Source organism: Macrotis lagotis, chromosome X (genome assembly GCF_037893015.1).
Source record: "Macrotis lagotis isolate mMagLag1 chromosome X, bilby.v1.9.chrom.fasta, whole genome shotgun sequence".
NCBI classification, from domain to species: Eukaryota; Metazoa; Chordata; class Mammalia; order Peramelemorphia; family Peramelidae; genus Macrotis; species Macrotis lagotis.
The window spans coordinates 421,289,367-421,314,158 of NC_133666.1; the positions used below are offsets into that span (position 1 = coordinate 421,289,367).

At 35.0% G+C, this 24,792-nt stretch overlaps 1 protein-coding gene across 3 annotated transcripts in view; it reads left to right on the forward strand.

Annotated features, from left to right (window-relative positions):
• NSMAF (neutral sphingomyelinase activation associated factor) overlaps nt 1-24,792 on the forward strand; it is a 70,650-nt gene that overhangs the window by 22,689 nt on the left and 23,169 nt on the right. The window contains exons 4-13 of one of the 3 annotated variants that reach the window (XM_074199628.1): nt 86-153; nt 249-285; nt 4,415-4,465; nt 5,347-5,418; nt 5,510-5,557; nt 5,656-5,708; nt 16,051-16,180; nt 18,942-19,013; nt 22,462-22,570; nt 23,322-23,375. In XM_074199628.1, coding sequence (XP_074055729.1) covers nt 86-153; nt 249-285; nt 4,415-4,465; nt 5,347-5,418; nt 5,510-5,557; nt 5,656-5,708; nt 16,051-16,180; nt 18,942-19,013; nt 22,462-22,570; nt 23,322-23,375 — 694 coding nt within the window. The remainder of the gene's footprint in view (nt 1-85; nt 154-248; nt 286-4,414; nt 4,466-5,346; nt 5,419-5,509; nt 5,558-5,655; nt 5,709-16,050; nt 16,181-18,941; nt 19,014-22,461; nt 22,571-23,321; nt 23,376-24,792) is intronic. The other 2 variants (XM_074199630.1, XM_074199629.1) reach the window with 2 other exon arrangements.

Here is a 24,792-nt window from a genome sequence, read left to right on the forward strand (position 1 = left end):
TAAAAACTTTACAATTACTATACTCAATTTCTTTTTTGTGAATACCTTTTTTATATTTCTTATAATCTTTTTCAATTTTCTATAGATTCCTTTGAGAGACTGTATAAAAATAGAAAAGCAAGAAGACAGTGGAGCAAACAGCCTCTTTGCAAAGTATTGTTGCATCACTAGATGTTTGATTCCAGAATTCTTTAAAGTATTCAATGTACTAATAGATACTTACTCTTATCTGCTTATCTGCTTTTTAGGACACAACATGGAAGGATTTCTCTTGTTTTCAGCCAGGTAAGAGTTGTTTTTTAACCCCCCTCCATCCCCTTAGGCTATCAGTGAATACCATTTAATAGATATAAATAAGAAGCAGCATTGAATCAGGAAAACCCAGATTTCAGTCCCATCTTAGTTACCTAGTTAACTCAGTTTCCTCATCTGTACAATGAGAATAATAATGAATACCCCTATGTAGTAATTTAGTACTTTAAGACTCTTTGATTTCAGGGTAGCAGGGGCAGCTAGGTGGCACAGTGGAGAGAGAGCACTGACCCTGGAGTCAGGAGTACCTGAGTTCAAATCTGGCCTCAGACACTTAACAGTTACCTAGTTGTGTGGCCTTGGGCAAGCCACTTAACCCCATTTGCCTTGCAAAAAACTAAAAAAAAAAAAAGAATCTTTGATTTCCAGGTCAGCTAGATGGCACAGTGGACAGAGCACCAGATCTGAGGCCAGAAGGACCTGAGTTTATACCTGACTTCAGACACTTGATACTTACTAGCTGTGACTTTTGGCAAGGCACTTAACCCCATTGCCCCACCAAAAAAAAAAAACGGAGCAACTTAGGTGGCATGCTTGATAGAGCACTGGCCCTGGAGTCAGGAGGACCTGAGTTCAAATTTGACCTCAGACACTTGATTCTTATCAACTGTATAACTTTGGGCAAGTCACTTAACCCTACTGTCTCACAGAAACCAAAATAAGAAAAACAAAAGCCCAAAACTCTGATTTCTTTGATTGTTGTAAAGTCCAGATGATATTAATGTATTCTAAGTGCTTAGGAAAGTTCTATATAAATGGCAATTTTTAGTTTGCAAAATGTACATATCAACCAATTATGAGAAATAACCATCAGCTTTAGAAAGTTAATTTGGAAGAAATCATCTTATAAAATGATTGAAATTCATTTAATCCAATCTGTAGGAGCAGCAGGAGTGCAATAGGTCCTGGAGTCAGGAGGACCTGAGTTTAAATCTAACCTCAGGGGAGGCTAGGTGGCGTAGTGGAATAGAGCACTGCCCCTGGAGTCAGGAGTACCTGGGTTCAAATCTGGTCTCAGACACTTAATACCTAGCTGTGTGGCCTTGGGCAAACCACTTAACCCCATTTGCCTTGCCAAAAACCTAAAAAAACAAACAAACAAATAAATAAATCTAACCTCAGATACTTAATAATTGCCTAGCTATGAAACCTTGGGCAAGTCACTTAAAAACCCCATTGCCTTAAATAAATAAAATTAGAAAAATATCCAGTCTGTACTCAAAGTGTGGTTCTGTTTTATAGCGTCCCTGACACATAACCAACCAGCTCCTATTGAAGAACTCAAATATTCAAGTAATCTTTTAGTATATACAATGTTTTATGGCAATGGAGTTTCTGATGAGAGGATTGGGCCTTAACTGACCTTAAGAACACTTTTCCCCAGTCACTTTGAGCTAGAGAGACAAAGGTTTTTTTTCCCTTAGCCTTCCCTGTTCCTTGGAGGGTTTGGACCAGATTTAAATCAGATTTGAATCCATTGAAAGTACTCCTTAGAGGGGCAGCTAGGTGGTGCCGTGGATAAAGCACCAGCCCTGGAGTCAGGAGTACCTGGGTTCAAATCCGGGCTCAAGACACTTAATAATTACCTAGCTGTGTGACCTTGGGCAAGCCACTTAACCCCATTTGCCTTGCAAAATCCTAAAAAAAAAAAAAGTACTCCTTAGCATGTGTGACCTTAAAGTATATTTACTTATATATTATGTCCTTTTGTCATAAATTCTACCTATAGACTTAACTACTTTTTAACTTATATAATTTTTAACTTAATTATAATCATCTTCCCAATGAAGGAATTCAGCCAGTTTAGTTGCTTAGTTCCCCACATTCATGTGGAGCCTTGCATATAACAAAATTCCAACAGATAAAATACTATTCCTCCAATACCCATAATTACTCTGTCTATTTAGCAAGCTAGGAATTTCAACATGATTCCAATAGGCCAGTATCCTGAGGGTAATTATATTGTTCCTACTTTAAATTCAAAGTTAGAGGAATTTAAAATTAGGCAGAAGTTCACACATTCAGATGTTTCATTGTTCTAAATTGGCCTTTATGGAAAAACTGATCTGTCTTGTTAATTTTTTAAAAGAGAGCTCCTACTTGATTTTCTCTTACAGTAAGATAGCCTTGACCTTGAAGACTCTAGTAATTGCATGATTTAAAATTTTAGTTCATTCAAAAGTTTTTTTTTTGTAAGCATAGTTTACATAGAGTAATTTTTTTACTCCAGGCTCTTAGTAATTTGGCACTTGAAGAATCTCTGAATTCATGGAAAAAGAATCTTTTCTATTATTGAAACAGTTCATAGTACCATATATTCCTCCAGTGTAAGTCTTTATGAGCTCATGTAGCCAAAACAGTCATCATAATGATAACTAGACTTCTAGTGATGAGCAACTTAGATTCATTGCTCCTTATATTACAGATGTGAGGTCCATCTCTGATCCTGTATTTAAGGCCTTTCCAATTTGATGTAGAATGGCTAGTATTTTAAACTTAAGTGGACTAGCCCTTAAGAAACAAGATTTACTTTCACAACACCTTGAAATATCATAGTAGGACTTAAAGGAGGGGGAGGAGAGAAACTTAGAAATAAAAAAATTACCTACCCTTAATGATTTGAGGGTGGGGTTTTATTTTAGACTTCTACAAAGTTAGGCTACCACTAAAGTCAGCCTCCAGACTTTAAACTATCTTCAAAATGCTATTTTAAGGTATCTAGATTTGACAGATGAGATAAATTCCAAATTCCTTTCTGGTACCTTCCATAGTTTTAATTCTCCTTTCTCTACCATCTTTTACTTGGAGGTGAAATAAATGTTTTTGAAAGTCTAATATGCATTTAATAAATATTTGAATATTAAAGGATTGTAAAAATTTTATAAACCATTGCTGCTGGCAGTCTTGGAGATTCAAATGAATCTCTTATCTCAGATATGTGGTTTAGGTTTAAAAACAGAAGTAGAGTTAGAAAAGAATTAAGATTAAGATCAGAATTACAAAGGGAATTCCATTCATGACTTCCTATTCTATGAAACTTTCATCTGTGTCCTTCATAAATTTCACTACTCAAGGTCACACAATGAGTATGTGTCAGAGATGAGACTTGAACCCAGACCTTCAGATGTATCTTCTGATGAAACTGATTTCTGATATACCTCTGTATATCATAATATATCATGGCTTCTTCTCAGTGAAAGCAAAAGTCACCTCACAGTTGAAAAAACAGCATAATACTATTTCCATTCTTAAAATAGAATTTTCTTTTATAAGAAAGTATTTGATAAACTAGAAATTACCATATAAACCTGACCAGTTTTTATGATTTGTGTTTCTATTTCATTTGTTTGGTGACTTCCTCTTGTTTTGTAAGGAACTGAAACTTAGGTTAGGCTTCTTTTTTTTAACCTACAGAAAGAGGAAATAACTTTCTCTCCTTGGACTTCAGTTTCCTAGGTTTATAGATTTAGAATTAGAAGAAACCTTAGAGGTTATCAGTTCTCTCTAGAAAATGTCAGAGAAAGCCTTGGATCCAAGCTCTTTCTGACTCCTAAGTCCAGCACTCTTACAGCTAGGAGGCTAGATTATAGGATTTCTGAGATCTCTTTCAGCTCTTATTTGTATTACCCCAAGATTTCCTTTATTAGTTTTATGTGATTATTTGCACTTAAAATATCTGAATATATTAGTTAGCTGGAGTTCCATTGTTTATTTGTCCATATTGTTTTTTTATAAAACTGTATTTGAAAAATATGTTGTCTTATTAACACTCTTTAAACCTATACTAATATTGATGCATATTAATTTTAGAAATGATAGCTATAATTAGTTTCTATTAGTACACAAAAGAAGCCCTGGAGTAGTTGCATATGTTCATAGTCTTTGTATTCAGAGTTGTAATGTAAAATATGGTAATTGTTTCCAACCCAATAGAAATAATGTAGCATAAATTTGAAGAATGAAACCACTTCAGGGGATTAATCATACTAATTGGGACGTAGTTGTATGTCAAAAGTGATTTTAAAATCTAGTTATTCACCTACCAACTGCAGCAGTTTCTTGCATTGGCAAACTTTTCTAACTATTCATTTGTCTCCTTTAGGTATATTTCATTAAAGAACATAACATCGTAGCACCATATAAAATCGAAAGGGTAAATATACTTTTATAAAGAATGACAAGATTAGACAAATGAACAGTTTAAATATTTATTTTTCTCTTCTGTTGCTGAAAACTTAATTTAAAACATACTGAGTTCTGCTTATATAGCATTATTGTCAGTAAATACAAGGGCAAGTTTTTTTAATCCTGCTAAGAATTCTATGGTGTTCTTAGGGTCTCTAAGAGCTTGGCAAAACTAAAGGGCAAATACATACCAGAAAGTAAGGATTTCTAAGGGAAGAAGCTTTACTTCACTTCATGTTGGGAAAATGCAATGTTCTTATTAGTCAGAAATTCACAACCCAGTCAGTTCATGTTGCCCCAGGTAACCCCTCGCTCTCCAGTCTTCTTTTCTTGTATCTCAGGAACCAATTTGTACCCAGTTCTCAGTCTGCACTCTGAAGTCAAATACTCTGTAAGTTCTATTGAAGGGCAATATATAAGTAAGAGGGCCATTATAAAATTAGGGAAAGTAGAAACTGAGATGAAGAGAAAATAATTTGAGCAAAGATATGAGACACTTCATGTTGACTAAATTTTCAGTCTAAAAATATTGTCAGTCACAAAGCATATGGAAAGTAAAGCTTAGCCAGCATGAGCTTGATACTGAAGCTTGATACTGCTTTTACTCTAAATTAAAATTATTTCAGCTTGATTGAAATTTCCTGGATTTTGCTGAATTCACAAGTGTCCTCTGAATTGCCTATTGCAATTTGGATTCCATTATTTTTCCATTGTTTGATTTCATATTATAATTTCCTCTGATAGGTGAATTTATTCAGTACCCACTATGTTCAGTGTTATCCTAGTCATACAGTCTTGCATTAGTTTTCTCCTTCTGATACCTTATTTCTTGTCCCCATTTTTTGTTAGGGAAAAATGCAGTATGTCTTTGAGTTGGATATAGCAGGAAAAGTAGAAGATGTTGTAGAAACTCTCCTTCAGGTAAGCTTTTTAAGAAACATCTGAGCATTTTCTTCTAAGGAAACTAAAAACACTTTTATAAAACCAATTGCATATTTGATGATTTTTTTAGCTTCACAGAGCATCTTGCCTTGATAAACTGGGAGATCAAACTGCCATGGTAAGATTTCTCTAAGAGTTTAATTATAATAATTATAATCATTATTTTGGTATTTGTAACTGTACTTTTCATTTTAAATGATTTTACATTTTTAACAGATAACAGCTATTTTGCAATCACGTTTGGCTAGAACATCATTTGACAAAAACAGGTGGGTTTTTTCTTTAATTTTTGTATGTTTTTAGTAAACTGGTAATTTTCATATGTCTGCATTACTTGAATATTTCAGTTTCTTACCAACATTCAAAATATATTTGGGTAAGCATATTGCTTTGAAAAGAATAGATTCCATTTTAGAAGGGAAAGAAATAATTTAAGAAGGATTAGCTTCTTTTGACCTACTTAAAATGCATTCTTTTCCCACAGAGTGATTTAGACTATTTAAATTTTGGGTTTAAGCTTAAACACTATACTTTAATTTTAAAGAGTCTAATTACAAAAGTCTTAACACATCCAGTTATCAAAGTACTGTATCGAAACATTTCTTTGAAAATTTATATAGTGTTAGATAAACATTGATAGGTTTCTGAAAGGGAATAAAAATCTACATCTAAATTTAGGGAACACCTTTTATTTTTATTGTTATCTCTATTGGTTATCTTATTTTCACTGATTTTTTTTTTGCTTTTATATCATCTTCCTTTCTGAATAGGTTCCTTCTTTTCCCTGCCTAACAAGCCATCCCCAAAATAATAATGATGATAATGATGATAGTGATAATAGAGAAAAGTCAGTTCAGTAAAATCAAAATGACATCAGCCATGTCTGTCAAGAGTTACAATTTTCCATACCTATAGCATCTCACTTCTATCAAGAAATTGGGGAGATGTATTTTCTTAGCTCTCCTCTGGTGCCACACATCACCATTCTAACTACATAGTTCAGTTTGGGGTTTTTTGACATTTCCATTTATATTGTTTTAATCATTGTGAAATTTTCCAAATTCTGCTTACTTTATTTTTTTTTTTCTTTGTTCCAACACCAACAACTCTGTCATGGGTGGATCTCATTCTTTATGATAAGTCCATCACAAAAGTTACTTCCATATTTTTCCACTGTTGCCATTGTTGATCACAACTCCCTCCTTTCTTATTTCTCCACTACCATGTACTCTATTTTCTCTCTCCTTTCACTCTGACTCTGCTGTAGGGTCGCTGAGTGGCACAGCAGACAGATCCCTGGTCCTGGGGCCAAGAAGCCCTGAGCCCCCCTACCACCCCTTAAGCCCAGCATCCACCTGGCCCCATGGTCCTGGGCAGGCCTTCCAATCCCAGCCCCTTGCAAGAAGTAAGAAAGAAAATGTGTTATATCTGACCAGTCTCCCTCCATGGTCCATCCTCTCCTCCTTTATTCACATCCCCACCCCTTCCCCCTGCTCCCTCCTCCTTCTTAATCCAGATGTCTATACCCCATTGAGTATATATGCTGTTTCCTCTCCTAGCCATCTCTGATGAGAGCAAAGGTTCCCTCATTCCCCCTTGCCTCCCCCCTTTCATATCATTGCAATAGCTCATTGTAATAAAAAAAATCTTATGTGAAATATCTTGGACTATTCCCCCTCTCCTTTTTCTTTCTCCCATTCCATTTCCCTTTTTTTCTATTGACTCCATTTTTACACCATATTTTATCTTCGAATTCAGCTTTCTCCTGTGCTTCAACTATAAAAGCTCTCTCTACCTGCTCTATTAACTGAGAAGGTTCATATGAATGTTATCAGTGTCATTTTTCTATGCAGGAATACATGCAGTTCATCCTCATTAAGTCCCTCATATTTCCCCCCTCTCCTCCAATCTTCATGCTTCACCTGAGTCCTGTATCTGAAGATCAAACCTTCTATTCAGCTCTGGCCATGCCAAAAGGAACCTTTGAAATTCCCCTGGTTCATTGAAAGTCCATCTTTTTCCCTGGAAGAGGACATTCAGCCTTGCTGGGTAGTTCATTCTTGGCTGCATTCTAAGCTCTTTTGCCTTCCTGTATATTGTATTCCAAGCCCTACGAGCTTCCAATGTAGATGCTGCTAAGTCCTATGTGATCCTGACTGCAGCTCCACAATATTTGAACTGTGTCCTTCTGGCTGCTTGTAATATTTTCTCTTTGACTTGGGAGTTCTGGAACTTGTTTATAATATTCCTAGGGGTTGGTTTTTTGGGATCTCTTTCTCGGGGGGATCGGTGGATTCTCACCATTTCTATTTTGCCCTCTGCTTCTAGAATATCAGGGCAATTTTCCTGTAGTAATTCTTTGAAAATGATGTCAAGGCTCTTTTCCTGGTCATGACTTTCCGGTATTCCAATAATTTTTAAATTATCTTTCCGAAGTCTGTTTTCCATATCAGTTGTTTTTTCAATGAGATATTTCACATTTTCTTCTAATTTTTCATCTTTTTGGTTTTGAAGTATTGATTCCTGATTTTTGGTAGATTCATCAATGTTCCTGAATTCTATTCTTTGTCTGAAGAATTTATTCTACTCAGAGAGTTTTCTTATCTCTTTTTCCATCTGGCCAATTTTGCTTTTTAAAGCATTCTTCTCCTCAATAACTTTTTTGAACTGTTTTATCCATTTGACCTAAGCTGGTTTTTAGCATGCTATTTTCTTCAGCATTTTTTTTTTTTTGGATTTCCTTGACTAAGCTGCTGACTTCATTTTCATGTTTTTCCTGCATCCCTCTCCTTTCTTTTCCCAGTTTTTCTTCTAACTCTCTCATTTGATTTTCAAAGTCTTTTTTGAGCTCTGTCATAGCCTGAGCCCAATTTCTGTTTTTCTCGGAGTCTTTAGATGCAGGAGCTTGTACCTCCTCTTCAGACTGAGTATTTTGATCCTTCTTGGGCTCATTTGCAAAATATTTCTCAATAGTCTTCCTTTTGTTTCTCTGCTTGCTCATTTTCCCAGCCTGGGCCTGGTTTTGGGGTGCTTCCTGAGCTTTTGGGGCACTCCCACAAGGGTCTCAGTGTGTGAGGCTCTGTCCTCCCTCCTGGTCTGTGAATGACCATAAGCACCTCCCTCTGCCATGGGACTGAGGTGGGGGGGGGGGGCTGCTGTTCTATGGGGTGGGCCTAGACTGCGATCAGGATTTGAATGTGGTCAGAGCCCCAGAGTCCTGTTCCAGGGGCAGAGGACCGAGCTCTCAGTTTCTCTTCACTCCCCTCCCTCAGCTCCATGGGCTCATGTCCTGGAGGCTCCTACTTACGGGCTCTGCCTGCTTCTGTTTCCGGCTCTGGGCTGCAGAAAGACCAAGCTGCTGGCTGTGTGCCCCGAGGGCTGGGCTCCATGTGCTCGTTCTGGTAGAGGTCCCCCACTGTTCCCCCACTTTGTGCCCGGTGCTCCTCGGGGTGCAGCTCAGGAGACTCCCCCTGCTACTGTGAGCTGTGACTCCCAGCGCCGTGGGGCTGCCTCCGGGAGGCTGAAGTTCTTTGGCTCTGGCAGGCCACCCCTCCGACCCTGGGGAGCAGAGCCTTTCTGCTCTTTTCCAGGTTACCTTGAGTAGGAGAACTGCCTCTCTGGGTCCCTTTGTGGGTTCTGTCTCTTGAAAGTTTAGTTAGAGTCTTTAGCTGATGAGTTTTATCAGAGAGCTCCTAAGACTGGATCCCTTCTTGTGGCCATCTTGGCTCCGCCCCTCTGTGCTTACTTTCTTATGCATCAGTTCTTATAAAATATCTCATACTTCTGAACACAGAATATTGCATTTAGATTTCTATACTGGTTAGGCATTTCTCAGTTTATAGGCATCCACTTGTTTCCAGTTCTTTACTAAAACAAAAAATACTGCTTTGAATATTTTAGCATATTTGGAAATCTTATTTTCTCTCCTTAATTTCCTTGAAGTAAATGCCTAGAAATGAACTCTCTGTATCAAAGATTATGGACAACTTACTCATCTTTTGAACATAATTGCCCATTATGTTCCAGAATTATTGGACTATTTACACACTCTAACAGTAGTCTGTCTTTCTTTCCCCTACTCCCAGCACTGGTTTCCATCTTTTGGGGGGGGGGGGTTGCAAGGCAGTCGGGCTAAGTGACTTGCCCAAGGTCACACAGTTAGATAATTAAGTGTCTTGAGGCCAGATTTGAACTCAAGTTCTCCTGACTCCAGGGCTGGTGCTCTATCCACTGTTGCCACCTAGCTATGAAACCTCAAAACTGTTTGTTTCATATTTATTTTGTTATTCATGATTTGGAGCAGTCTTTCCATATAGTTATTAAAAGTTTAGTTTATCTTTTGAGAAATATTTTTCATATCTTTTGCCCATTTATCCTTTGTGAATAAATCTTAGCCTTATATATTCGTTTAGTTCCTTATTTATCTTGGCTATCAGAGATATTATGCATTTTTTTAATGAAGTGATGCTTTTCCTCATCTTAGCTACCATTGACTGAAAAAAAATTTCAATTTCATATGTGAAATTTTGTTATATTTTCACTTTTGTGATCATTTTGATCTTTTGTTTTTGTTAAAAATTCTTCTCTTAGAGGGAAAATAGAATAAATGAGAGTAGGGAGGAATAGAGTGGAGGGAAATACAGCTAGTAATAGCAACTGTGGGAAAAAATATTGAAGCAACTTCTTTGATGAACTTATGATAAAGAAGGCAACTCACCCCAGAGACAGAGCCATTGGAATCTGAACACAGACTAAAGTACATTTTTTTTTCTCTCTTAATATTCTTGAGGCTTCTCATCTTCGTGTGTGTGTGTGTGTGTGTGTGTGTGTGTGTGTGTGTGTGTGTGTAGGGGGTTATGTTTATTCTTATATAATATAAATAATATATATATAACATATATATTATTATATTATTATATATTATTATATAAATATATAATATAATACATAATATTATATAATAATATATATAATAAATATAAATAATATTATATAATAAATAAATAATATAAATAATATAAAATAAATAAACCAAAAAAAATTCTTCTCTTAGCCATACCTATGAAAAGTACCATATTGTCCTCCATTTTTTTTTTAATACTTTGACCTAATATTTGGGTCACATTTATTTTGAATGTATTTGCTTATATGGGAAAAGGTTGTGATTTAAGCTTAATTTCTGCTCGACAGCTTTGCAGTTTTTCCAACAGTTCTTGTTTTTGTTTTTTTGTTTTTTTAGATTTTTGCAAGGCAAATGGGGTTAAGTGGCTTGCCCATGGCCACACAGCTAGGTAATTATTAAGTGTCTGAGACCGGATTTGAACCCAGGTACTCCTGACTCCAAGGCTGGTGCTTTATCCACTACGCCACCTAGCTGCCCCATCCAACAGTTCTTATGAAGAAAAGAGCTCTTCTTCAAGTAATTTATATTCTCTGATTTGTCAAACACTGAATTTTTGAGTCTGATTTTGTCTTTATTCCATTTTCCTGCTACTTAACCTAAGGTTTCTATATCCTTTAAAAAAATAACATTTTTTGATGCTGCCATCCCCTCGGGTTATCCTTCTTAAATCTCTCTTTTACTGCTAAATTTGTAAAAAAAAAATAGTTAACCCCACTCACTGTCTCTTTCTCAACCCATTGCTTTTGAAATTGTTGTCTCAAAGTTTATCTGATCTCCTACCTGCAAAATCTGATGACTTTTCCTTAGTCCTCATGCTCCTGCATTTTTCTAAAGCCCTCCAAACTGTTGATTCTTCTGAATATTGTCTACTCCCTTGATTTCTGTGATACTGTCTTCTAGTTTTCTTCCCTTTTCATCTGACTACTCTTTCACAGTCTTCTACAAGGGACCATAGACCCTCAGAAGTTGGATTCCTTCTAAAATAAAACCAACAAGTAGTCATCTTTGCTTGAATATTTCTACTGAGGAGGATTTCCTTATTTTCTTAGATAGTTTGTTTCATTCTTGCATAGCTTTAATTGTTAGGAAGGCTTTCCTGACCTCAAATCTAAATTTGCCTTTTTTCTAGCTTTGTCCACTGTTACTAGTTTTTTGGTTTGGTTTTGTTTTTCCTGGAACCAAGCAAAACAAGTCTATTCCATCTTTACCAAAACAGCCTTTCAGATATCTGAAGAGAACAAACATAACATCCCTCTTCTTTGTTCTAAATTAATCCTCATATGGCAAGCACTTAAGTAAGGCCTTTCATCATCCCCATTGCTTTCCCTTGGAACCTCTCCAGCTTATTCTTTCTAAATTGTAGTGCCCATAATTTTGCACAACACTTCCTGTAATGCAGCCTAAGATCATAATGCCTTCTTTTTACTGCCACAGCATTATTTACATATTGATATACCCCTCTACCTGTCTACTTAGACTTGCAAATCTTTTTTCTGACAAATTGCTGTTTCACCATGCTAACTTCTCAGATTCAGCCAAGTGTTCTTATCTATAAAAACTGCATAGAGTATTCCATCAATTCCCCTATCCAAGTCATTGATAAAAATGTTAAATAGCATTAAACTAAGTAAAAAGTGCTCTATCAGAAATTTCCTGCCAAGCTAATTTTGAATCAATAGCTCTTTAAGTCTAATGATTACACTCTTTCTGAATCTTATTTATTGTACTATTGTCTAGACAGCATTTCTCATCTTTTCCTTTAAGGTAGTATGAGATATTTATTAAATGAATTTATTCCTAAATTTCACTAGATTGGCTGCTCCAATGTTCCAATCTCAGAAGACCTTTTTGAATCTTGACTCTGTCATCAAGTATCTGTATAACTATCCCTTCTAGCTTCGAGTGATATATAAGCATGATTATCATACCATCTATGCTTTTATCCATTCATTATCACTCATATTAATGTTAAACACTATAGGACTAAGCATTAATGATTGAAACATTTCATTGGAAACCTAAGCTGACATCCAACTAGTTGACTATTCTTTGAATCTGGACATTTAACTAGTTTTCAGTGCACTTAATTGTATTACTCTGTGACCCCACCCACCCACTTTCTTCCCCCAAGGAACTCATAGTTTAGAAGCTCCCCCTCATTGAAACAATTTGTTTCATCTGTAATTAATAATAATGATTGTCCTTTATTTTCTAAGACCACAACATCAGGGAAGTGATGCCATGACAAACACATGACTTGATTCTGAGGAAGGGTGCTGTGCTAAATCACCAGCTTCACTTTCTTTTCCAGAGCCCTCTGGGTCCAGTGGCCAGATAGGAATCAGGAAGACTGGAGATGGTCCTGAATGTAAGGCAATCAGGGTTAAGTGACTTACCCAAGGTCACACAACTAAGTCGAATCATGTACCTAAGGCGGGATTCAAACTCTTGCCCTTCTGACCCCAAGGCCAGTGCCCTATCCATGCACCACCTAGTTGCCTCTATTCTGTAATTGATAGCTTTAGAATGTAAATAGGAGAATCAAATGTTAAATGCCTTAGTGGCCAAATAGTTAATATTATCAGGGGAAAAAACTTCAACTTAAGTCTTCCTAATTCCAAGGCTGACCTTGTGACTAATATGCCATGCCATCTTTCATCTTACTCTGGATAGAATTCATTGATATAGGGTGAAGACATTCCCTTTATTAGTGCAGATCAGCATAGAAGGGACCAATAGATTGAAGATAAGAAAGACAGATAAAAATGATCTCTGATTCAGGCTTCTAGAAGAGAGAGTAGGGGATGGAATTAAAGACACAAATAAGTGCCAGCAAGAGCTCCCAAACAGAACAAAGGAGAAAGATGTCAAAAGATTTGGGGGATACCAGGGTGGAAGGATAAAGTAGCATAATTTACTTGTACCTTCGTTTTTCTATCATCTCTCAAATGCTCAGTAAATGGAGTTTTATGCTGTTGTGCCATTATGTTTCAGTATTGTTTACTTGCCAAAAGAAAAAGTGGAACAGGAAGACATATGGGATTGATTTATTTAAAATATTGCCCACACTGCCTTCTTTATGTGATTGTCTTCTTACTGGTCTAGCTAATCTACATAGAACTTATTTTTATACTGTTGTTTCCAGAAAGATTGCTTCATTTTTAATTTCCCTGAATACCCTTCTTCATTACATCACAAAGCAGTGACTAAATGCAGCTGATTATTTGTAGAAAACCAGTTACTACAAAACTACTGATATTATGTCCTCCAAATTATAGCCCATCTTTTCTTTCTGCACTGCAGTGGCCTTGTGTATTCCTTTAAAAGTTTTAGATAATAAGCAAAATGATAATGGTAGTTGAGAAATATCAGAAAAGATGAAAATAATGATGGGGGGACTGATAGTCTTTTAAGAGAATGTGATCTAAGTTAATCATAAACATCACCTAAGTCTGCCTCATTGTTGAAGGAGTAAATAAAAGTATGGAGATGAAATGGCATGAAGTAATTAGTGGTCTGGAAATCAGGACTAGTGGGATGCAGGTTATTTGTTTTTCCATCTGTAAAATAGAAATGTTATTTTTTTTTTAACCTCAAAGTAAAAAGTAGGATAATGGAAAGTCCTTTGAAAAAAAAAGCCCTTAAATGCAAGCTATATGAAGATTTCTAAGGAAAAGTGACAGGACTCAAAAGTTTTTTTAAAATATATCCCTGGATGAGGAATTGATTGATAGCTTGATGTGTTTTATTTCCATTTTAATATTTGGATTGCCTCAACCTATTTTGTTTTTGTATGGTTGCAATCCCAAATGATGTTTGTTTCTTGTCTGACTGAGTCTCAATGAAGAACTCAAAAGAGATTGATTCACAAGTGATTTCTACTAAACTTAAAGGAGCAAAACATAGAAGCCATAGTAGATTAACTTTCAGTGACGCAAAATCAGTGTTGTTTGATAAACTTTTTGTTTATCAAATCAAACCTGATAAAAATATAAAACAATTTCATTAAGTATCAATGGGCAGGTATTTTAAAAATACTTGTAAAAGAATAGAGTAATCCATGAGAAAGACATCATAGTCAAGTAGGATTTAAAAATAGAATTTGGGGCAGCTAGGTGGCACAGTGGATAGAGCACCGGCCCTGGGGTCAGGATTACTTGAGTTAAAATCTGGCCTCAGACACTTAATAATTACGTAGCTGTGTGGCCTTGGGCAAGCCACTTAACCCCATTGCCTTACAAAAAAATAAAAATAGAATTCGGTTCTAATATCAGGGAAAAAATGTAGCATCAACAAGGAAAAAATAAAGAATGTGCAATTACATTTAGATGCAGAGAAAGCTGTATATAAAATACAACACTCATTTTAATTAAAAAATTTTAAGTTAAAAGAATAAAATCTTTTCATAATGATTTTGAAATTTTGAAGTGTGTGTGTGTGTGTGTGTGTGTGTGTGTGTGTGTGTGTGTGTGTAATTTTCCCCTTCTATCATTTTAGCCAATCTGGTAGGTAAGTGATGGCATTTCAGATTTGTTTTAATTTGTACTTCTTTTATCAATAATGATTTAGAGCATTTTTTCATCTGGCTGCTTATGGTTTTTTTTTTATTTTTCCAAAAACTGATGGTTTATATCCTTTGACAATTTATCAATTGAGGAATGACTCATATTCTTATACAACTTTATCCAAAAAAGCAGCTATAAAAATTTTTTCAATTTTCTTATTTTCTTCACATTTATACAAAACCTTTTTAATTTAATGTAATCAAAGTCAACAAACATTTAGTAAGTGTCTATCTTGTACCAGGCAGATATTGAAATAGGTTATAGGAACAGAATTTTTTTTTTCTAAGGAAGCAATCCATCCTATGCCAACTATCTCATTTTACACACCTGAACATTGAGACCCAAGATCATGTAGTTTTAGGGTAGGTTTCAGGTAAAACTTATGTGTTTGCATATTACATGTTTTGTCAGTAATCCCTTTATAGAAATATGTTGGGGTTGATGTGTATAAAGTAAAGCATATTTGAGGAAAAAGGAAAATTAAAAAGGTTATGGTACTAGACCCAGGAAGTAGCCGTATTGTAAATCTGAAAATGAAGGGTCCAATTATTATCTGTATAATTTTAGTGAAGGGAAAGGAATATTAGAGATGACTGAAATGATTACAGTAAATCAAAGAAAAAAAGTCACGTTTTGGATCTGTCTTATTCAAGTAGTCATAGTTGAATGATCATATCCCTCTGAATACAATATTAGACAAAAGTCCCTGTGAATCTGTGTTTGAAAAACTGTTATAGGTATCCATATAAATATCTAGGTAGCTTCAGTAACAGAATTATATAAATGAGTTTTAATATGAAATGATTTTAAGATATGAGCTTTTTTTATGTCAAACATTTTTAATAGCAGAGAGTTCCTCTGGTACTTTTCTCTCCAAAAGAAAGACTTCTGAATCATCCTTTATTGAAGATGGTATCTTATGTTTTATTTGAAAGGTCATACCATTCAAAACAATATAAGCCATAGTATCTAAGTTATCAGTTTTCTCACCCTTTCTCCCAATCTAATATTTAGAAAATAAGAACATACTTAAAGCTAGATTTTAGCTTAAATTAATCTAAATTTGGAAATTATATCTGTTTCAAGATATTTCATTTTTTATTTTAAAAGAAAAAAATTCTTGCCTTTAAAAAAATTTCTTAGATTCCAAAGTCTTTCCGAAATACTCAAGATGGAATGCAAGGCAGAAATGGTGACACCACTAGTGACAAATCCTGGACATGTGTGTATCACTGACACAAACCTGTATTTCCAGCCTCTTAATGGGTATCCTGTAAGTAAAATTGTGTTTCATAGTACTTAAATTCTTTTTCAGGGATCCTTAGAAAATATAGCTTTACTTCTTCACCATTCAGGCATTTTTAAGAATTTAACTCATAATTGCACAGGGCAGGCAGGCAACAAGGATTTATTAAGAGACATAGAGATACAAGTGAAAAAAGACAGTTTCTGCTCTCAAGGGGTGGTGGGAAAGTTGCCCTTCTAGTACATGTTGGTGAAGTCCAGAGTTAGAATTTCAGCTGGGAGAGTGAAGCATGACTGATCCTGTGACTTTCCCCAAATTGGAAGCCCCTGCAAGGTTCTCACTGATGGGAGAAGGTAGACAGTGTGATAAAAGGATGGGAAGGCACCAGCTTGCTCTCTAAAGACATATTATAGCACTGTATCTAGGAAGAAGGGGATAGCAGAGGAGAGTACAAGATGTATTATGTATTATGACCCAGAGAAAAAGAGTAGGTAAGGGAGGTGAAAAATCCGTTTCCGAAGAAAATATTGTTGAGTTTATTCAGTAACAATCATTTATTAAGTTCTTGCTGTCTTCCAGATTCTGTGGATTAAGCACTAAAGAAAACAATTTTTTATGAAAAATGAAAAAGTCTCTGCCAAATTTTTCAGAAAATGAAACAGTTCCTGGCTGCAAGAGGCTTACAATTTTAATTGGAAGAATTCACTAGATAGCACTTGGATTTGTTTTTTATTTTTTTATTTTATTTTATTTTTTTTTAGTTTTTGCAAGGCAATGGGGTTAAGTGGCTTGCCCAAGGCCACACAGCTAGGTAATTATTATGTGTCTGAGGCTGGATTTGAACTCAGGTACTTGTGACTCCAGGGCTGGTGCTCTATCCACTGCACCACCTAGCTGCCCCTCGGATTTGTTTTTTAAAGAATGCTTAAGAGAGAAAATGAGCATTTAACTGAATATTCATATATAGCATGTACTATATTTGAATAAACAGTATATACTGTATATGTATCCTGTCTAAGGACTGTGTAAAATAGTATTCTCAAGGCTGACGGATTTTCTGTCTACACTCCAAAGAAACAATTTCTTATTTCCCTGATTTACTAATAGTGTTTGGCTACTGGTTCTAGTTCTTACTAAGTCATAAATGGAGTTGGCAAGAGAAATTCAGGTTTCTAAACTGAAACTTGTTAAGATGTTTAGCATATCAAAATTTTTTTTTGTTATATTTAAGGCAGTGGGGTTAAGTGACTTGCCTAAGGTCACACAGCTAGGCAATTATTAAGTGCCTGAAGTCAGATTTGAACTCAGGTACTCCTGACTCCAGGGCCAGTGCTATATCCACTACACCTAGCTGCCCTGGTCCTTTTTAAGTACACTAAAGAACAAGATTCCCAAAATGCTTTGGTAACACATTTGGGTTGGCCTGACAAAGGATACCGGAGGAGTTAATTGTGACCTCTGCCTGAGAAAACTGGAAATTTCCCAATCTCTTTGAATTCCACTGAATCACTAAAGGATTTTTCCAAATTGAAAGATAGTGCTATTAAAATTAAATCCACTAGGTGGTAGGACAAACTAGCCAAGATTTCTAGGCAAGCTTAGTCTTGTTATATGCCTTTGGGCTTTCTTTAATGTTCTATCAAATTTTCTTTTGGCAGTTATAGTTCAAAGCATTCAGGCAAAATCTTTCCATGAAGTAAATATAATAGCCTGGGCCAGAAACTTTTAAACATCCATTTTTATTACTTTGACTTAAACAGTAAATTTTTTTCCTACAATTCCTTGTATAAACTTCCATCTCAGTAATTCCTAACTGGAATTTTTTAGTTTTAGATTTACTAGTCAATATTAACTTTTCCCTGTTAGATCTTAGTATTTGCTGCTACCTTGAATCTCTTTTCTGCCAAATCTTCTTTCTGTGATTTACTCAGAGACAGATTCAGATATATAGTTTGGAGTCAAACTTTAGGTTTAAATTCTAACCCTATTCATTACTACTCATCGGACATTAAATAACTATCCTCTCCAGGCTTTAATTTTCTTAATTATATAAGGAAGAATTTGGATTAGATAAAAAGGCCCTTTCCAGCTCTTATGTCCTTTGGTCCATTGAGCAGGGAGAGCACAACAATATACTTTCCTCCCTCTTAGGGCAAACAGTAGCGCACCTTGACTTAGCACAACCAGCAGAGACTTTACTGTTAAGGTCTTTTTCATTATCTGATCTCCCCTCTGTCTGTCTCTTTCTCTGTCTTACTCTTTCCCTGTCCCACTCTTTCCCCCCAACAAGGTGATTCAAGGCTTCAAGAAAATATAAAGGAGCTCTTCCTTATAAAGTTTTTTTCTTTTTTTTAGAAAAAAGTTTAATTTACATGATTTTACATGTATAACCAATATCAGATTACTTGCTGTCATGGGACTGAAGATAAGTAGAAAAAAGTGAAAACCAAAACCTTGCAAAAAGATTAATGTTGAAAACTATCTTTGCATGCAGTTGGGAAATTTTTTTAAAATAACATTTTAAAAAATTTTAATTTGATCTTTGCTACATATAATTAGGATGTAAAGAGGGGGAAGGGAAAGGGAACTCCATAAACATAAAAAGAATATTCCTTTCTTCCTCATGGCTGTAGTATTTATTTAGTTTAATTATCAGAAGATATAATTCAACTTAATATTTTTAAAGTTATCAGTTGATGGTCTTAAAGAAAAAGAAAAACTAAGAAACATTTAGTTTCTTTCTTAAATATGCCAACATTTTGATATTTGGGGGTTCTTTCTCTTAAAGAAACTTGTAGTTCAAATAACACTTCAGGATGTGCGCCGGATTTACAAAAGGAGACATGGCCTCATGCCTTTGGTGAGTAAAAATACATCATTGATTCTTCTAGATTAATAGTTTTTGTTTCCTGAACTAATGAAAGAGAAAGTTGTACGGAGAATATGATCACAGATTTATCATGAAGAGCATCTGATTCGAGAACAATCTCTGACTATAATATGTGGTTAGATTGCAAACTGTAAATAGAGGTAGTTCTTATACTATTGAAATTAAATCACAAGTCATTGATAGAATGACACATCTTAAGCTTACTAAGAACACTGGTCTGTATACTTAATGTGTATTTCTGGAAAATGTGAGCATGTTGTTCTTTGGCAAATAATAGACTTAAATCTAGCTTCCAATTTCTTTTAGGTGAGAGATATACTAATTGCTATACTGTGGTAAAGTGGCTCCCTTTTTAAAATTATTTTTTTCTTTGAACTCAACAAATACTAACTAAAATTAATGTCTCCATATATAAAAACAAACATAAAAGGATTGCATATTAAACTTTGACTCTATAATAAACCATAACATATATTTTTAAATATATTTAATAAATTCAACATGTTATTTTCAAAGCTACCTTCCTTGTCTGTTTCCCTTTGAACTTCTTGTTCTGACTTTTAAAAAAAATTTTCTTTTTTGGTATCACTACCACTAATCCCTTATCCCCTCAATTAAAAAAAAAGAATAAGAAAGCCATACAACAACAAAGCATAGCTAATCAAGGCCATGTCTGAAAATGGTGTATGCTTCTTCATCTTGACTCCATCTTTCTGTCAGATGATGAATGACATTCTTTATTATAAGTCCTCTGAAGTCATAGTTAGTCATTGCTTTGATGAGAATTTTACAGGTTTTTTTTGTTTTTTTAGGTTTTTGCAAGGCAAATGGGGTTAAGTGTCTTGCCCAAGGCCACACAGCTAGGTAATTATTAAGTGTCTGAGGTCACATTTGAACTCAGGTACTCCTGGCTCCAGGGCCAGTGCTGTATCTACTGCGCTACCTAGCCACCCCTACAGTTTTTCTTTACAATATTTTTTATTATGTAAATTGTTCTAGTTCTCTTCAGTTGGTTCTGCATCAATTCATACAAGTTTTCCTAAGATTTTATGAAATGAACTTATCATTTCTTTCAATGTAATAACTTCTATTATGGTTTTCTTTGGGGTTGCAAGGCCAATGGCATTAAGTGATTTGCCCAAGATCACACAGCTAAGTAATTTTTAAGTATCTGAGACCGAATTTGAACTCAGAACCTCTGATTCCAAGGCCAGTACTCTGTGTGCCACCTAACTGCCCCCCCAATTATGTTTTATACTAAAATTTATTCATCCATTCCCTAGTTGATGGATACCCCCCTTAGTTTCCAATTCTTTACTTCCCCCTCTTTTAATTTCACTTCAAGATCCATTCTTCAAAGTTTGAGGGTTTTTTCCTTACGAAGATTACCACCTCTGTGTCATCTTCCCTCTTAATTTCCTTCCTCCTCCCCATTCTTTTCTGTTTCCCTATGAATTTTTTTTTTTATTTCTACACATAACTTGTGAGAGTGTGTGTGTCTGTTCTGTCCTTCTGTCTGTCTGTTTTCAACTCCCCTTGTCTGGTTCAGGCAAAGGTAAGATTCATCTGATGTCTGCTTTTCTCATCCTTCTATATGTGGATATTTTTCATCTCATTCAATTCAGTTGTAAATTCCACCTCATTCTTCCACTTTTCTACATTCATGTTTTTGTTTCTATCTCTTTTTTTTCTTTCCTCTCTTTAAGCCATCAGATCAGGGCCAAACTTTGTCTTATTTAATTTCTTAAATGGCCTTTGAAGATGTAAATATTTCAAAGGCATACTTGTTTCTCCCCCCCTTAGTGGAGTATTGTCTCATAGAGTTTGGGACAGTTTGATTTTTCAGAGATTTTTCAGGTTTTAGGTTGTTTCTAGTTCTTCTAGAGTTTTTACTTTTAGTTTTAAAAATTTCTTACTTCATTTCTTCTAGGTATTAAGTAGTCCTTGTGGAAAATCCATTTTTTCCTCTGAGAATCTTCTGATTTTTTGTGGAATTGCTCTATTCTTCTAGATTGGCTTTTTTGATATATCTAAATAAAATAAATATTTTAGAGTGATCTGTGTCTTCTTTCTGTTTACTTACATCTCTTGCCTTAGTTTCTGAATTGGGGCTCTCTGCCAGGGCCAGACTTTTACTCCTTGCCTCCCCTCTTGAGTGGGATGATAAGCTATGCTTGGTTTTGACCTCGGTTCCTGAGATTCTGTTCAGCTCTTCAGTTGTGTCTGCTTTAACACCCTAAAGTTCAGTTTGTTTAATCTTTAAGACCTTTAATAATGTCTCAGGACAGAGTGCTATGGTCCTCAGCCCCTGGACCATATCCTGGGTTGCTACTCCTTCCAGTAGTGTCAGTACTGTGGATTACTAGGTATCCCAGAGCTTTTTTGTGAGGTGCCTGTACTCTTGCTTCTCTGAATACAGAATCTTGTAGACTGTAGGTACCTGTGGTTGGATTGAGAGGTTTCTATCTTCATCTGCACTGGCATTGAATTGTCTGGTAGAGCTCCTCTTCTATTGACCATGGACCTCTGACTGGCTTTTTAATGTAGTTCTAGCATTGATGAAGTCACTTGATACAGTTTCTCTTTAAGTGAATCTTAAGATCACTATTTAGGGGAAGGTTTTAGATTTTTTTGTTGGTTTTTGGGAGCTGGACTGTTGGCCTCTATTGAAGCAACTAGCTTAGCCAAAGTCCCCCTGATTCCTTATTTCTTAAAGGACCACTCCGAAGCAGTGAGGAAGATGGGCTTGTTTCATGGTGCTAGGTACATTCTTGGGACCCTTATATCAACCTGTGACTTTGAATGAAATATAATTAAATTAAATCCCAAGCTTTTTACTCAATAACATGTGTGACTTCATTCTACCATTTTCTTTTACCTTTTAAATAAAAGGAGGGAGATAATAATGAATTACTGTTTGTCTTACTTGTATATGTATTTTCCATCAGCTCAGCTAATAGAATAAATACAATAATCCCAAACATAACATAATCCTCAAATCATACCAAGATGCAATTTGTATCCATTTACCTTTTCTGTTCTAGAATCATGAACTTCCCTTTTCTCCCAACTGGAGGCAGAGACCCAGCTAGCAGTAAGGGGAATGAGGTAGCAGATAATCTACTTGAATATAATTGGAATATCATTTAAATTTTGAAATAAATAGTTAAGACCTAATTTGGATCCACTGTATACATGACACTGTATACTAAGCATGAGGAATATTAACAACACTTGGTATGATTCTTAAGATCACTCTTATAGATATCTCTAAATACTTAGCTCCAGATTTATAGGTACAAAAAAAACCTAAAAATGCAAAAGTAAATTTAAAAATTGAAATTTTTGTAGTATTTTTAGATTTGTTAATAAATGAATATAATTTCACTGGTTTTAATTTTTCCCTCTGTCTTTATAGGGTCTGGAAGTGTTTTGCACTGAAGATGACTTGTGTTCTGACATCTACTTAAAGTTCTATGAATCTCGAGATAGAGATGAACTCTATTTCTATATTGCAACATATTTAGGTTTGATATTCACTTCTTACTGTTACTAACCATACTAGTTTTAGCCTTTCTGCTTTTGTAGCTGGGTCAGTGAGTAATAGGAATTTAACAAAACATCTAAAATTATATGTGTGTTTTCACTTATTTCCCTTAAATTGAGAGTTTTTAACCTTAGATCCAGAAACTTTTTTAGAAAATATTTTGATAGCTATTTCAGTATATAACTATATATTATTTTATTCACTTAGAAAAAATATTATTTTGAGAAAAGATCCTTAGGCTACCAAAGGAGTCTATAACACAGATAAGGTTAAAAATTCCTATTCTAAATAATAACCATAGTTGACTTCTCTCTTATCTAGGATGACAAAATTCAACTACTTGAAAGCAAAAATGATTTAATTTTTTTCTTCACAACTTCATGTATTGTACTTCCTTAGTGCTTATAGAATTCTTGTTAAGTTGACTTTGATTTTTGAAGTATATTATTATGAAGCTATATCAAAGAAGTTTCCATTTGATGTGCTAATTAACTTAAATTTTGCTTCATAATATGGTTAAAGTGTATTGATAAATCATATTTTGATTATTGATTTGAGTAATAATTGCCTAGCTAAAAAGAAAACAAGAATTATTTAGTATTGATGAAATGTTCTAAGTAATAACATCTATGTAGCACCTTAATGTTTACAAAATGCTTTACAAATATTATCTCAATTGATCCTCACAACAGTTCTGAGAAGTAGGTCCTATTAATATCTCCGTTTTGCAGATGAGGAAATGGAGGCAGACAGAGGTCAAGTGACTTGGCACAGTCACATAGCTAGTAAGTGTCAGAGATAGAGTTTGATCTTAGATTTGCTTTCTCCAGGCCAGCATTCTCCACCAGACAGACCAGCCATTCTCCACCAGACCACCCACCTTTCCCTGGAATAGTTTAATTTTTTAAAATTAATGATGATGATGATGACTACTAGTACTACTACTTTTTATTCCCTCCACCCTTCTTCTCCCCCCCCAAAATAAAAAGACACTCTGAAATTTGAACTTACCTCAATTGTATATTTATGAAACCCAGACAAAAATCCCCAGCTTTTAGTAGAATAGCTTTTAATAAGATAAGCATAAGCCTAGACCTGATGAGTGTAAATAATGAATCTCCTGCCATGGTTGAATTGTAGTTTTCATAAAAGAGCAGATGAGGACTTTTTTTTGATATGTTCCTAACTGAGTTTAATATATCTTTGTAGACAGTGAGCTGTTTCGTAAGGTAGAGTCAAGTGTATCCTCCTTTAGAAGTAAAAATTCCCTTTAAGCAATTTGTGCCTAAAAATGCAACCCAATTTTTTTTTGTTCTCTTTTTTGTTCTCTTTTGTTCTCTTCGGGTTAGCTGAATGCATTAATTTAGCTAATGGTATACATTTACTTATATGTCCTACTTTCTAAATTGTTTTCATTCATAACCCCCTTCCTCCCTCAAAAAAAATGTGGAGACTACATTCCCTTTTTTTGTTTGTTGTTCAGATAACTCACACCTTTTCTGGGTTAAAGATAGGAGAAAATAAGTAATTAAAGTGTTTAGTTTTAAGGCCTCTTTCCTGGTAGTTTGAGAAAAATTGAGAATAAACTGTGAACTTGCTAGGCTCTATGTCTGATTGGTTAGAAATAAATAAAAATATTTCAACAAAGGAAGCAAATAAACAGAGCATGGGATAGTTTTACCAATAACTTGAAGGGTAAGGTGGCACAGGCCTGTAGTTTCTGCTCCCAGGGAGGCTTATGCTAGTCGATCACTTGCACTTAGAAGCACTGAGTGTCAGTAGAACTCAAGCTAATTGAGTGTCCTCACTAACTTATAATTCAAAAGTAAATTTTCTAATGAAGATGGAAAATCTAAATTCAGGATCTGACTAGTAATTCAATGTAATGCTTTTTTTGTTAGTGGGTTATTTTTTGTTGTTGTTAATATTAGTTTTTCATAGTCTTTATGTCCTAGCATGAAAACATTGCTATTTGATGAAAGATCATTTTCAACCTTCCAGCATATTTTCTTAAATGAATAGCCTTGTTTACTTGTACTGCCTCTTGGAAAAGCAATTTGTAGTTTTTGGCAGATAATCAGCAGTTTCCCGCTTCCAGGTTTGAAAGAAAACAAGGAAAGGTGGCTTTTTCCTCTCATGTTTTTGTATTAAAAGAACTCTATTATCAATGACTTTTTTTTAAGTAATGAGAGTTGAGCTCCT